Raw genomic sequence first — 12,573 nt, forward strand, 5'->3', positions numbered from 1 at the left:
ATATATCTCCACACAAACATCACATTTTGAAAATGTGCAACATAACATAAAATCTAAAACATCTGACTCTAGCACCTCATTTGTCATAGACGGTTATGTAAAGATGCTGTGAGCTCCAGATGTGCCTGGAGGGTGATAAAAGGTGAGTGAAACACGGTCCCTATCTTTGAAATTAGGCATTCTTAGCCAAGACACCATAACAGAAGAGCAGAATAAACAGGGCATTATGAAATTAAGAGGGAGAAGTTAATCCTGGCTGGTATTCACAGAGGAAGTAACATATGAGCCTGGACGTAAAGAAAAGGTCTGGACAAAGTAAAAAACATATTTGAGGAACAGGGAAAAAAGTGGAAGATGAAGGCAGAATATTGGTGGAGAACCAGAGATTTTACAAGTAGAAAAGCAGTGAGAACAATTAAGAGGTTCCAGATTTTAAAGACTGTGAAAGTAGAAAAAATAACTAATATTAGTACTTCATTCAGAAGTAGCACAAATAAACTGGGAACATGTTTTTAAATAACAGTGGAGCTAATAAGAATGTCAAACACATTAAAAGAAAATACCTTCCTAAGAAGCTCTCTTATTAATCTTCTCATACTTTTGTTCATTGCCTCATTCCATATTTCTTTCTTTTTTTTTTTTTTTTGCGGTACGCGGGCCTCTCACTGTTGTAGCCTCTCCCGTTGCGGAACACAGGCTCCGGACGCGCAGGCTCAGCGGCCATGGCTCACGGGCCCAGCCACTCCGCGGCATGTGGGATCTTCGCCGACCGGGGCACGAAGCCGTGTCCCCTGCATCGGCAGGCATACTCTCAACCACTGCGCCACCAGGGAAGCCCTATTCCATATTTCTTAAAACTCGACAGGTAATATAAAATTGTTCTTGTTAACTGTTCTCTCATGGCTTGTGTACACGTTTAAAAAACCCCCCAAATAGAAATGGTGTGCTTTTTAAGGGCAGGCTTAGAAGCTTGTAACACCCTACCCACCCCGTTAAAGGAAAAAAAACCCAAAATATCCATATCGGTTATCAAGCAAATAAGCCAAAAAAGTGGGCACTTAATATTTATACTTACTAAATAAACAGCGAGGAAGAACATATTCTTAACAGAATGGAATCAAAATAATACACGCTTCTACACAAAACCAGGCTGACTGAGAATGAATGGCCAGTTTCTCACTGTCCACGTTTAGTGAATGGCTTTTGATAGCAAAAGCAGTACTTAAGTTTTAAGATAACATGTTTATATAATAAGGTTAAACATATTTGCCTTTTCATTAAAGTGAAACTTAATCCCATGAATACAAATCACCTCAGTCTAGAATCATGGATCACTCATTATGCCTCTCCTTAAAAAATGCATAGCATGGGGCTTCCCTGGTGGCGCAGTGGTTGAGAGTCCGCCTGCCGATGCAGGGGACGCGGGTTCGTGCCCCGGTCCGGGAAGATCCCACGTGCCGCGGAGCGGCTGGGCCCGTGAGTCATGGCCGCTGAACCTGTGCGTCCAGAGCCTATGCTCCGCAACGCAATGGGAGAGCCCACAACAGTGAGAGGCCCACGTACCAAAGGAAAAAAAAAAAAAATGCACAGCAGCCGAATCACAGTAATTTTCATGTAATTAACCTCAAAGTGTTTACTTGATAAGGAAGAAAAGAACTGTTTTAGTTCATATCTAATATGTAAAGCTTGAAATGAAGGTTTAATTTGAACACTGCTGGGGAAAAAGGGACATTAAAAACACCTTTGAAAAAGCTTTATTTGATTATAAAATAGGTTTTCATGGAAGAAAATTTGGAAAATACAAAAAAGGGGAAAAGTCAGGGTGGAAAAAACCATTTTTGCATAACAGTCACTTGTAGATAATCACTATTTACATCTTGTATATATGGTTAGCCTTATTTTCCCTGCATAGATAGCAACATACATACCCACTTACATTGTTTATAGAAATGGACCATATGACACATTCTGTTTCAAAACCTTTCTCCATGCAATGTCTCCATAGCTAATCAATAGGGCTTGTACAAAGCTATGGGAAGGAAGCATTTAAGTAAATTTTCTTAGAACATATTTAGACCTCAAGTTAACAATAAAAGGATGAGAAAAAAACTCAGCTGATCTGAACTCTCTACGGCCTTTTAGGAGGAAGGCATGTGTCAAGAAGATTACAAGACAAAAAGACCAAGTATTTTAGGACAAATTATGGCAGCTTCTGGTTTCCATTCTGCAACCCAGCCCAAACACAAATTTAGCCCAAATCCCTAAGCATTTTCATTCAGAATACTACATAATTATCATTTCTTCGATAGCAGGACGAGGCAATAATATTAGCTAACATTTACATGACATTCACTAGGTTTTAGGTACTGTTCTAAGCACTTTCATATGCTAACTCTTTTAGTGCTCCCAATCTCATGAAGTCTTACTATCTCTATTTTTCAGATGAAAAAAAACACAAAAGCACAGAGAGGTTCACATTTTGTCCAAGGTTACCAGCTGTTAAGTGCTGTAGCTGGGATTTGCACATAGTAGTCTGATTGTAAACTTTACTTTTCTCAGGGAAAAATGCTGAAGTAGAAAGAGTACTACAGTAATACTGCTCAAATAAGCAGAACACTTAAACACCTGACCTCCTTCCATTTTCTGAGAATTTTGGTTAATGAAGACTTTTACTGTAGTTTAACAGAAGTTAAACAGAGTCTAAGTCTTAACAGAAATTTAATTACAGGAAAACAAAGAATTATTGTAAATAGTCAATCAATCAGGAAAGTTTTTTTTTTTTCATTTGAAGATTATTTATGAGTATTAAGTGTTGTTACCTAAAACAGAATCAGAGTGAAAGGTGAGAGTCTAAGTCTTAACAGAAATTTAATTACAGGAAAACAAAGAATTATTGTAAATAGTCAATCAACCAGGAAAGTTTTTTTTTTTCATTTGAAGATTATTTATGAGTATTAAGTGTTGTTACCTAAAACAGAATCAGAGTGAAAGGTGGTTGAGCAGTTAGTCCAGACTGGGGCTATACAAACTTCCGGGCTGAAAACGAGACCAGGTGTCACAGGGTTTCCACTACTCCCCAGATGCATGGTTTGTGACCTCTTTATTTCAAGGTTACATTTCTTTGTCTCATTATAATAAGATTTCACATGTATATAAAACAACTGGGAAGGGGAAGAAGATGCTCAAATGGTGACATATTTCAGGTTCCATGTTCCCTGGTCTGGGTCTCTCACTCAGCCTGAGCATTTCCATGTCAATCTCCAATGTTCCTCTTTGGGTTTTTAGCTTTGCTATTTTACCTCAAAGGCTGCCTTTACTCAAAACGTATACTCTCCTGCCATATTCCGGATGAGTATACAGAAGATTTCTCCAGCAGAATTTTCATAAATGTGGCTCTCCTCTCCATCAAGTTGAACTGCTTTGCCAGGAAGTGAGCTTTTACCAATGGGGCAATGCCAGCTTTAACCTGGACACTGTGTATATAAAGGGGCATGTCCTGTAACAGGGGTGAGCCCTTCAAGTTCTTGTGAAGCAGTGGCTCTTTTCTACATACTGAATAAGCTTTACATTCATTTTTACATTCCAGGCAGGAAAACCCACCAGGTTTGAGGTTTGAACCACACTGAACAGGAAGCTGTCAGGGGCTGAGGAATCTAACTTAAAAAAAAAAAAAAAAAGCAAAAAGCATCATTTAACATTTGATACATTGTATGGCTGGTATCCCAGGAAGGAAATTCTACTGGCATTAGGACAAGTGCCTGAACTGTTTTTCAAGAAGTCGTGATGTTTGATCACTCATTCCAATACTTAACGACAAACAACAGTCCAGTGACTAGTTACAAAGTATACAATTTTAGAGTATACTCTCTAAAGAACATGATATTAAATGCTGCAAAAAGATTACTGGACTTTTTTTGAATGACGTAAGACCATGGGATCTATGTTGGTTATTAAAGTTACTATAATCACAAGCAAAACTAGAAATATTCACTTGGAAAGCACTAAAAAAGACAAGAAGTGCACAACATCATTCTACTAATCCAATTAAAGATAAGCCCCTTACTATTGTTTATGCAAGACAAAATCATTAATAGTTTATTAGCAACATAAAGGACCATGTAATTACAGACATGCCTCACTTTATGCACACTTGCTTAATAAAATTTACATCTTAAAGAACTGTTCAAGTTGCTTTAAACCTGTGTTTAAACATTCACGCTGCAGAGCATCAACTGTTACAGTGGCACTTATTAGAGAAGTGGCACTGTGCTTCAGGTACATTATCTAAGTATTCAGACCAAAGGAAGGGAGGGACATAGCTCTGATAGTTTCAAAAGTATAGTTTGAAGACTGCCAAGTATGAGAAAAAAATCCAATGATCTGGAAAAGAGGGAGAAGGTTGAAGATTAGGAAGGGTAAAGTAGATTCCTAGAGAATGAAAAGTACCACTATGTTTGAAAAATGCTACAAGAAGAGTATTTCCAGTATTCTGACGCTCAATACATCCCCAACTTGGCTACTACCTAAATTATTCTTTCCTCAATAAAGTGTGTTTCAGTACATCATAATTAAAAAAAAAAAAATCCTTCCTGTGATACATCTGGATTTAACCTGGGTGTAAGAGGAAAATAGAATATCTTTTATAGAAATTTGTGAGTATTGTGGGATAGCATCTATTTTGTAAAGCAAGCAATGCCTATATTAAGTGATACCAAACAACAGAATATACACACCCAGATCTCAATATAAGGTATTATTTAACACTGACATTCTCCTTTGTTAAAGGACTGCACTGTGGCAATATTATCCCGTTTCTTCCAGCACTTTCAGAGGAAACCACAATCAATTTTGCAAGCTGAGAGAACTAGGACAATATAAATTGATGGCTCAGGCTCTTCCCCGGAGGGCTCCAAAGAATATTCTATTTTTAACTCTCTTTCACTTCAACAGAGAAGAGAGCAAGAAGGGAACACAGTGCTCAGCAGAAAAGTATTGCACCGGCTTTAACAGGCTAGTTTTATTTTATACAGGTGATCTCAAATAGCATTTGTGTTAAAGGAAAGCATTCTTAATAATATGGATTAGACATAATTAGAAAGATAATAAAAGAAATTGAAGAAGTGCTTAGTCAGAACAGCCATTTAATAAATCTAAGGTTATTTCATTTAACAGTATTATTAAATTTTTTCAAGATTGAATCTGTACAGCAGAAGCACTGTCAGGGTAGATTCTTCGTTTTTTGGATGAGCCATTTTGCCAACTTTAAATTTAATTGTAACTAGGTATCTACAAGGCAGTTTGTGAGAACTGTTTCCAAATCACCAAAATCTCAAGTTTGTAATCTGGTTTGTCTTATGTTTGCGGCACTATTCTAGTGAGCAGGCAAGTTCAACTAGGGATAGTCTGTTAGGTGAATGTGGAAGAACACACAGCTGCCAGCACATCTTTGCTATTCTTCTCCTCTATCACCCTCTGCTCTCCTACTTCTGTGCCGGAAATAAACATAAATACAAACATAAAAACAAATCTAATAAAAACAGCCACACAGAGGTTATAGCTCACAGCTATTTAAATGACAGTCCTGTGGAAGAGGGCATACGACTCAAGGAAATCTGTGGGTACTTACCAGATACATTTGGCTCCAGTTGCGGCAGGTTAATGGAGAAGGGAAAAGGGAAATAGGTGGATTTGTAGGTAATATACAATGTTTAAGTCTGAGCTGGTCAGGCAGTGCTAAGAAATGTTTACAGAAACAATGAAAAAACAAGGATAGTCAGCGCTACTACCCAGCAATATAAATACAAAATTCCTATTACTCAAGTCAAAAGTTGTCAGTAAAGAAATTGACTGTGTAGATAGAGTCCCTATTTGACATAAGTAAATCTCTTATCAATATCACCCCTCCTCCACTTATCCAATAGGGCCCTTTCTTCCTTGCTTGCCTTTTACACCCTGGTTACTTTTAAATTTGTGCCCTGCAATGCTGCCAGTATTCTGTGCACCTTACAGACTATTTAACCTGAAGTGTTCCTCCTGTGGTTGTGGTTCATCAGGACCCTACTGTAGTCTGCTGGTTGGAAAGCTAAGATTAAAGGTATAAATGCATTGATAATCTTCGAATTTAACAGAGGTTGCAAAACTAAAATGATATTTAGTTCTATGAAGTCATTTTGCTTCCCACATGCATACAATATCACAGTTTGGAAAAAAATTAAATTATATCCCTTCAAATAGCTTCAAATGCGTTTACATGTCTTAGGTCCATTTAATGGCATGCATAATAATATTCCTAAAAAGTTATTTAGCAACAGGGAAAGAGATGTATTTGACTTTCGCTAATGAGTCTGGCATGCTTAAGACATTAAACTTTTAAGAAAAGCTCCAATCAAAATTAATCTGCCATTCAAATCTGCTTTGGAAAAGAAATTAAAGCAATAGCTTTCATGAATTTTTAAAAGATAAATATATTAAGCCAAGGTTGTCACTTAAATTCAAATCCCTATTTCTGAGTATGATGCATGATTAAAAGGCATTACAATTAATGGAAAATATAAGCAAATGTTAATATACTTTAATACAGCATTAAAAAGAAAAAAGAAAAAAAAAAAAGGGCAGTGGAAACCTGAGTAAAAAGAAGCCAGGAAGCAGCTGAAAAAGAGACCGGTTCACTGTGAGAAATGTAAACCTCTCAGACAGTGCTACGGCCCCGAATCCAACAGCTCAGGAACAAGGCCAATTATTGCAAAATATTCAACATATATGGTGAAGCTGCAAACTTTTCAAAAGAGTCATAAGAATGAAAGCAGCTGCATAGAAAACAGCCAGGCCTCATAAACCTAAAATCTTTGCTACAATTACTACCTGCAGGAAAAGTTTCTTTATAGTATACCAAGCTTCTTATATGTAGTATACTTCATAGTATTCAAGCTGTAAATTTTATGATAAAGGGTTAAGATAACAAATCCATATTACTGCAGCTGGCAAGTAACCAGATCTTTTGAGATCTTTGCTTGTATGGCTCCAGTTTTGACAGTATGTCACTAAGCTACTGCACACCAGTTCTCCAATGTTCCACCTTTCTGAACTAGAAATGACTCACATAAGACAGACACACAGAATCATGGAATTTTAGAGTACACAGAGGCTTCAATAGACGATACAGTAAAACTCCTTTACTTTGCAAGTGAGTAAATGGAAACCCGGAGGCTTTAAGTGATACACCTAATACCACTTAAATACAAATAAGGGTTGTCAGGATTTGACTCCTATTTTGTTTTCTTTCATGTTATATAATACATTGTCCAAAAGGCCTTATGTAGCCAGAATTTCTTCTGCTTCTGTTGACAGGGGCTGACTCAACCTTGTTTTAATGACCATAGTAGTTTCACATTCATAACAAAGGATTTGTACATTTATTCCCCAGCAGTAATGTTAGTACTGATTTCAATTCAGTCCCCATAATACATGGGTTTATTGTCAAGGAGATCAACAACTACTGCAGTTCTCTGGTACACACTTGCATGGAAGACCAAAGGCATTTTATCCTTGAGATATTTCCCCAACCTCCTTCCTGCCCCCAAAAGGGAAAATAACAAAAAATCCTATATTTCTATTGCCCATACCCTACCTGATCTAAGAATATTTGATTCAATTGGGTTCGTTAATTTAGGGCGAAATTTCTTTAGAGTCATATACAAACATTTAAGAATTATTTTTTTGTATGTACCTCAGTGAAAAAAAATTGTTCCAAGTTTATCAATGCTTTCATCATTTGGCTGAATTATTAGTTTCACCCTTTTATGTAATAAAACAATATGCTTCTTGACTAAATGTTATTTGACAAGAAAAAGAAAAGTAAGGGATGTAACAAATTATTTCTAATTTTAATCAGATGGGGATGGTGGAATGTAGAGAAATATTACAAGGAAAAAAAATAAAAAATGAAATCCAAAAAGTATGATGTTTGCATATAAAAATGTAAATTACTGAGAAATTGCTATAAATCTGTACAGAAAATCAGAACAAAAAGTTCCTGTGTCCATTTCCCAGTGCATTTCACTTTTCTGTTAGGAGACACACAAACATAAACGCACATTTTTTTCTGTCAAGTTTGACATAAAAAATAACCATTGGCTAACAATAAAAAAATCTTTAGATTATATAATCATCCAACTCCTACTAATTCTACAAAAAGGTTCAGTATAATTACCAACACAATACGTGGCACTGGCACAACTGAACTTTTTCTTTAAAGGGAAATTTTCTCTTCTACTTATTAGCATAACAGCATTTCTTTCGCTTTCATGTAAGGGTGCTCTGAGGATTTATTTCTCTTCTATTCTTCAAACTGAATGACATGAAACCAACTCTAGTTATAAAGTGTTATATTATGACTGACTCTTTTTTTTTTTTGCGGTACACGGGCCTCTCCCGTTGCGGAGCACAGGCTCCAGACGCGCAGGCTCAGTGGCCATGGCTCACGGGCCCAGCCGCTCCGCGGCATGTGGGATCTTCCCGGACCAGGGCACGAACCCATGTCCCCCTGCATCGGCAGGCGGACTCTCAACCACTGAGCCACCAGGGAAGCCCATGACTGACTCTTAAGAGTCAAACACAATGTCAAAAGTCATTCAGACACACGCACTTTTCTGTGCCTGTACTGTCTAGATGCAATCTGACTTACTGTTTCCTTCCTTCTCACCATAACCAGCATTAGGAAAAACCCCACAATTGAAACATCACCAATGACAAACATATGCCATCTGTCATGTAGATATTTTGGCCCTGAATTAGGAGGCGTAGCATTTACAGTTGCTGTCCATTAAGTGGGAATATTTTTGAAAGAGAGGCAATTGTATGAGCACACTGGTCCTACCTGTGATTAAAAGTTTTAATTTTGTAGGCAGTTTGACAATGGAGAGGAATAAAAATTTTGCCATGAAAAAGAACAGAACTAAGAAGCCCACACAAATACGGAACAAAGTTTCTTTGCCTGCCTCATTAATAGGGTGTACTAATGAACTAATAAGTTAATTAGTCACATGCAAGATATTTGAATGGGGAAAGTTAAGACAAATTTTTTTTTTATTATCATAACATTAGCTGTAATCTGTATTGTAATTTTGGAAGAAAAAAATCATGACAATTATGGTGTGAAAAGTCAGTCATGGAGGCCCAGGAAAACTTAGGAAATAATTTCTATTAGAATAAAACAACAATGTATTTAAAGTTAGTGAGCAGTGTCATCACCAATGTGCCCAGGTATAAAGGACAGCTTCTGATGCCTTTCAAAATTAGAGAATATACTAGTTTAGGTTATTTGAAGTGGAATGTATTATTAAAGTTTAGGAACAGAGGACAAATTCTAAGTTGGCCAAAATGACCACTGTATACACTCAACATCCTTTGGAAGAACATTTGTCACACATACAATACAAGGCCAGTAACATGAAAAAGGGAAAAACCTACACATTAAGGACAAGACAACTCCTGAGAGCAAGACTGAGGACCTGGAGGTTCCCCTGCTGGGGAGATATAAATAAGAGTAATATCTGGTAAAGGAAGTTGATGACTCACAATGATGAGTGAAGACTGCACAAGTGAGGAGAGGCAAGAACACTTCTCATCAGACCGCCCAGTGCAGATGTCTTTCTCCTGAAACTGTGGAACCCCTCAAGAGTTCCACACATTATCAAGAGCAAGAAACTGCGTAAGTAGCGGTGGAGGGTTATGTGGCCTCAGCTAATCATGCTGACATAGTCTGAGCACCTTCAAACGGCGACAAGCAGCTAAAAAGGATTCAAAGAAACCAATAAAAATTCTCCTTCAACACCTAGAGTTATAAAAGGCTGAAAAGAATACCTTATTAAACATCTGGGGCAGAAGTACACATGTAGGTGGGAAGCATAGAGAGGAATGAGTTCAGTCAAATTAGTAAGGTAGCTTTTATACTGAGATCACAGTTGTTTCCACGGAATGCTTAAAGAAAATTTGAAAGGGGCAAAAGAAAAACTATCTTTTCAGTTCTAATATGTTTGATATGCTTAGGATTAGACTGCATTTGGTTTAAAAATACCTTTCACTATACAACCACAAAAACAAAACACAAAAAAGATGTGTAAGAACTTCATTCCTTTCAAGGCACTCCTGCGGAGACTAAGACATCAAAATATCTTCACTAGGCTAGAGTTCTCAACCAAACTTAGGTCATTCTGGTCCTTGTTTTTGGTTAGCTGTTCAGCAGACATCTTAACTTGCCTTGTCTGCCTTCTGCTGTTTACCACAGGTGGATTACCAGGCTGTAGAGGAGGCTTCAGCTACAATGGCAGTGAGTACCTGGAAGCTGCTCACCTGGTACAATCTTCTCATTATGGCTTCCAACTCTTTAGTATAGAAACCTGACACTGTGGTATTCCCTGGAGGGTGCTAAGATCGGCCCACTCTTTTCATCTCACTGGTTTGCATATTCATAGGTATATACACCTATCTGAAACCTTTGACAGACTGAGTGTGGCAGTATCTTAACAGTAAGACTGAAACAAAAGCAGGATGAAAAAACAGCAATACCGAACGCTAAGAATTCCTAACCTCACATACTCACCTGCCTGTTGTGCAGGCTGTGGCAGTGGTTGGTTTAGATGTGAACTGTAATGGACAGAAGGGACTGGGCGATACTGAGGTTGACTGGAGTGGTAGTGGCCTGGAGCACAATAACAGGCTGGCATCTAGGATAAGCATTAAGGAAAAAAGAAAAAATCAATTTTACTTTTGCAGCAGAATTTTTTTTTTCCTGCCAGGAACATTGGAGTGTAATGAGTAATAATTCTCCCAAATAGTAATCATCTGAAAACGGGTTTTCTTAGCTTTAAATTTACCTGAAAAAAATTTTTTTAAATTTCAAACATAGTATACATAACAAAACACACCTACCAATTTGCCCACCGATCAGATTTAGTAGATTTAAATTTTGGGGCCATATCTGTTTCAGATTTTTCTCTCTTTTACCAAGTACTACTGAAATAGCTAAGGCTCACTCCAACATTCCTTTGCTCTATATCCCATAGAAAAAGCATTATCCTGAAGTTGGTATATATCATTCCCATAAATGTTTTTAAGCTTCTAGTGTGTGTGTAATGTTATCCATACATACAATTGTTGAGAATTTTAAAAGTGTACATTTATGGTACTCTATATAACTTCATGCAACTTATTTTGCAATTAACATTGTTTTTGAGCACAAATCGCTAGCTCATTCAATTTAACTGCTGAACAGCAATCACCACATAAATAAGCCAGTTTATCCATTCCTACACTAATGCACACTTGCACTGGTTCCATTCTTTAATTTTCTCATATTTCTAATGCAAATTAAAATGCCAATACAAATTTTATTTGTCAATTATACTTAATAAAGCTGGAAAAATGCCAATAAGGCTATCTTGATTTAGTTTTCCCTCCAGAGCTATCTGTATCAGCTGTGAATTTCTCTAAAAGTTATCTGATCTGGTTTGGGATGAAGAACAAACAATTAATCTAGTGATATGGAAGTATGTGTTAACTTTATTAGGTTCACGGGTTCTCTTAGGTTCTGCTTATCTGACTGGGTTACTTCTAAAAGACCAGAGATCTGTGGAAATCTTAAAGAGTGCCCATTTCATCTGGAAACCAGCCAAGCACAGAATTCCTGGATCAGTTGTAAGCCAAGAGCCGCCTAAATTTTCTGTAATATTCTTCTGTTTTTGAAACATAAGACACAATATACATGTGATCCCTTAATTTTTCCTGGAGGTATCAGCAAGCAATAGATATATCCTGATTTCGGATCTAATCCATTATTATACTTTTCAGTATGTGTGATGTGTATAAATAATACATTCTTCCTTTTCTCCTAATTAAAAAAAAAAGATACTACTAAGGCAAAAATTATAACATCAAATTTTTCTTTATAATGTATACACATGCAATATATATGACAACAATAGCACAAACAATGGAGAGAGGGTAAATGGAATTATACTTTTAACATGACTAGTACATTTTTCTTGGAGTTTTATATGAACTCAAAGTAGATTTTGATAAGCTAAAGATACCTATCATAGTCCCTAAGGAAACCACATAAGCACAAGATTCAAAGGGCTGTAGACAAAAAGGCAACAGAAGAGATAAAACAGAACCCTGGAAGAATTCAAATAATATAAAGGAAGGAAAGCAAGAAGACAGGAGTAAAATATAGATATGACAAATGGAAAACAAATAGCAATGCGGCATACCTACATCTAACCATGTCAGGTGATATATTAAAGATAAAAGGACTAAACACTCCAATCAGACTGAATAAATCAGCAAATACCAACTATATACTGTATGTGAACAACATACTTTAAAGGCTGCAAATAAGAGGATGGAAAAAGACATATCATTTAAGTGCTAATCAAAAGAAGCCACTAATATTAAAGTCAGATAAAACAGGTTTCAAGATCGAAGTTGGAGGACTCACACTTTTTTTTTTTTTAACATCTTTATTGGGGTATAATTGCTTTGGAAGACTCACACTTTCTGATTTTAGACCTTACT

At 36.7% G+C, this 12,573-nt stretch overlaps 1 protein-coding gene across 15 annotated transcripts in view; it reads right to left on the reverse strand.

Moving 5' to 3' along the window:
• The window catches only part of R3HDM1 (R3H domain containing 1), a 114,600-nt gene that overhangs the window by 44,957 nt on the left and 57,070 nt on the right, over positions 1-12,573 (reverse strand). For all 15 annotated transcript variants that reach the window (XM_019925502.3, XM_019925495.3, XM_019925491.3 and 12 more), the window contains one exon: positions 10,601-10,724. In XM_019925502.3, coding sequence (XP_019781061.1) covers positions 10,601-10,724 — 124 coding nt within the window. The remainder of the gene's footprint in view (positions 1-10,600; positions 10,725-12,573) is intronic.

Source organism: Tursiops truncatus, chromosome 7, assembly GCF_011762595.2.
Source record: "Tursiops truncatus isolate mTurTru1 chromosome 7, mTurTru1.mat.Y, whole genome shotgun sequence".
In the NCBI taxonomy this organism is placed as follows: Eukaryota; Metazoa; Chordata; class Mammalia; order Artiodactyla; family Delphinidae; genus Tursiops; species Tursiops truncatus.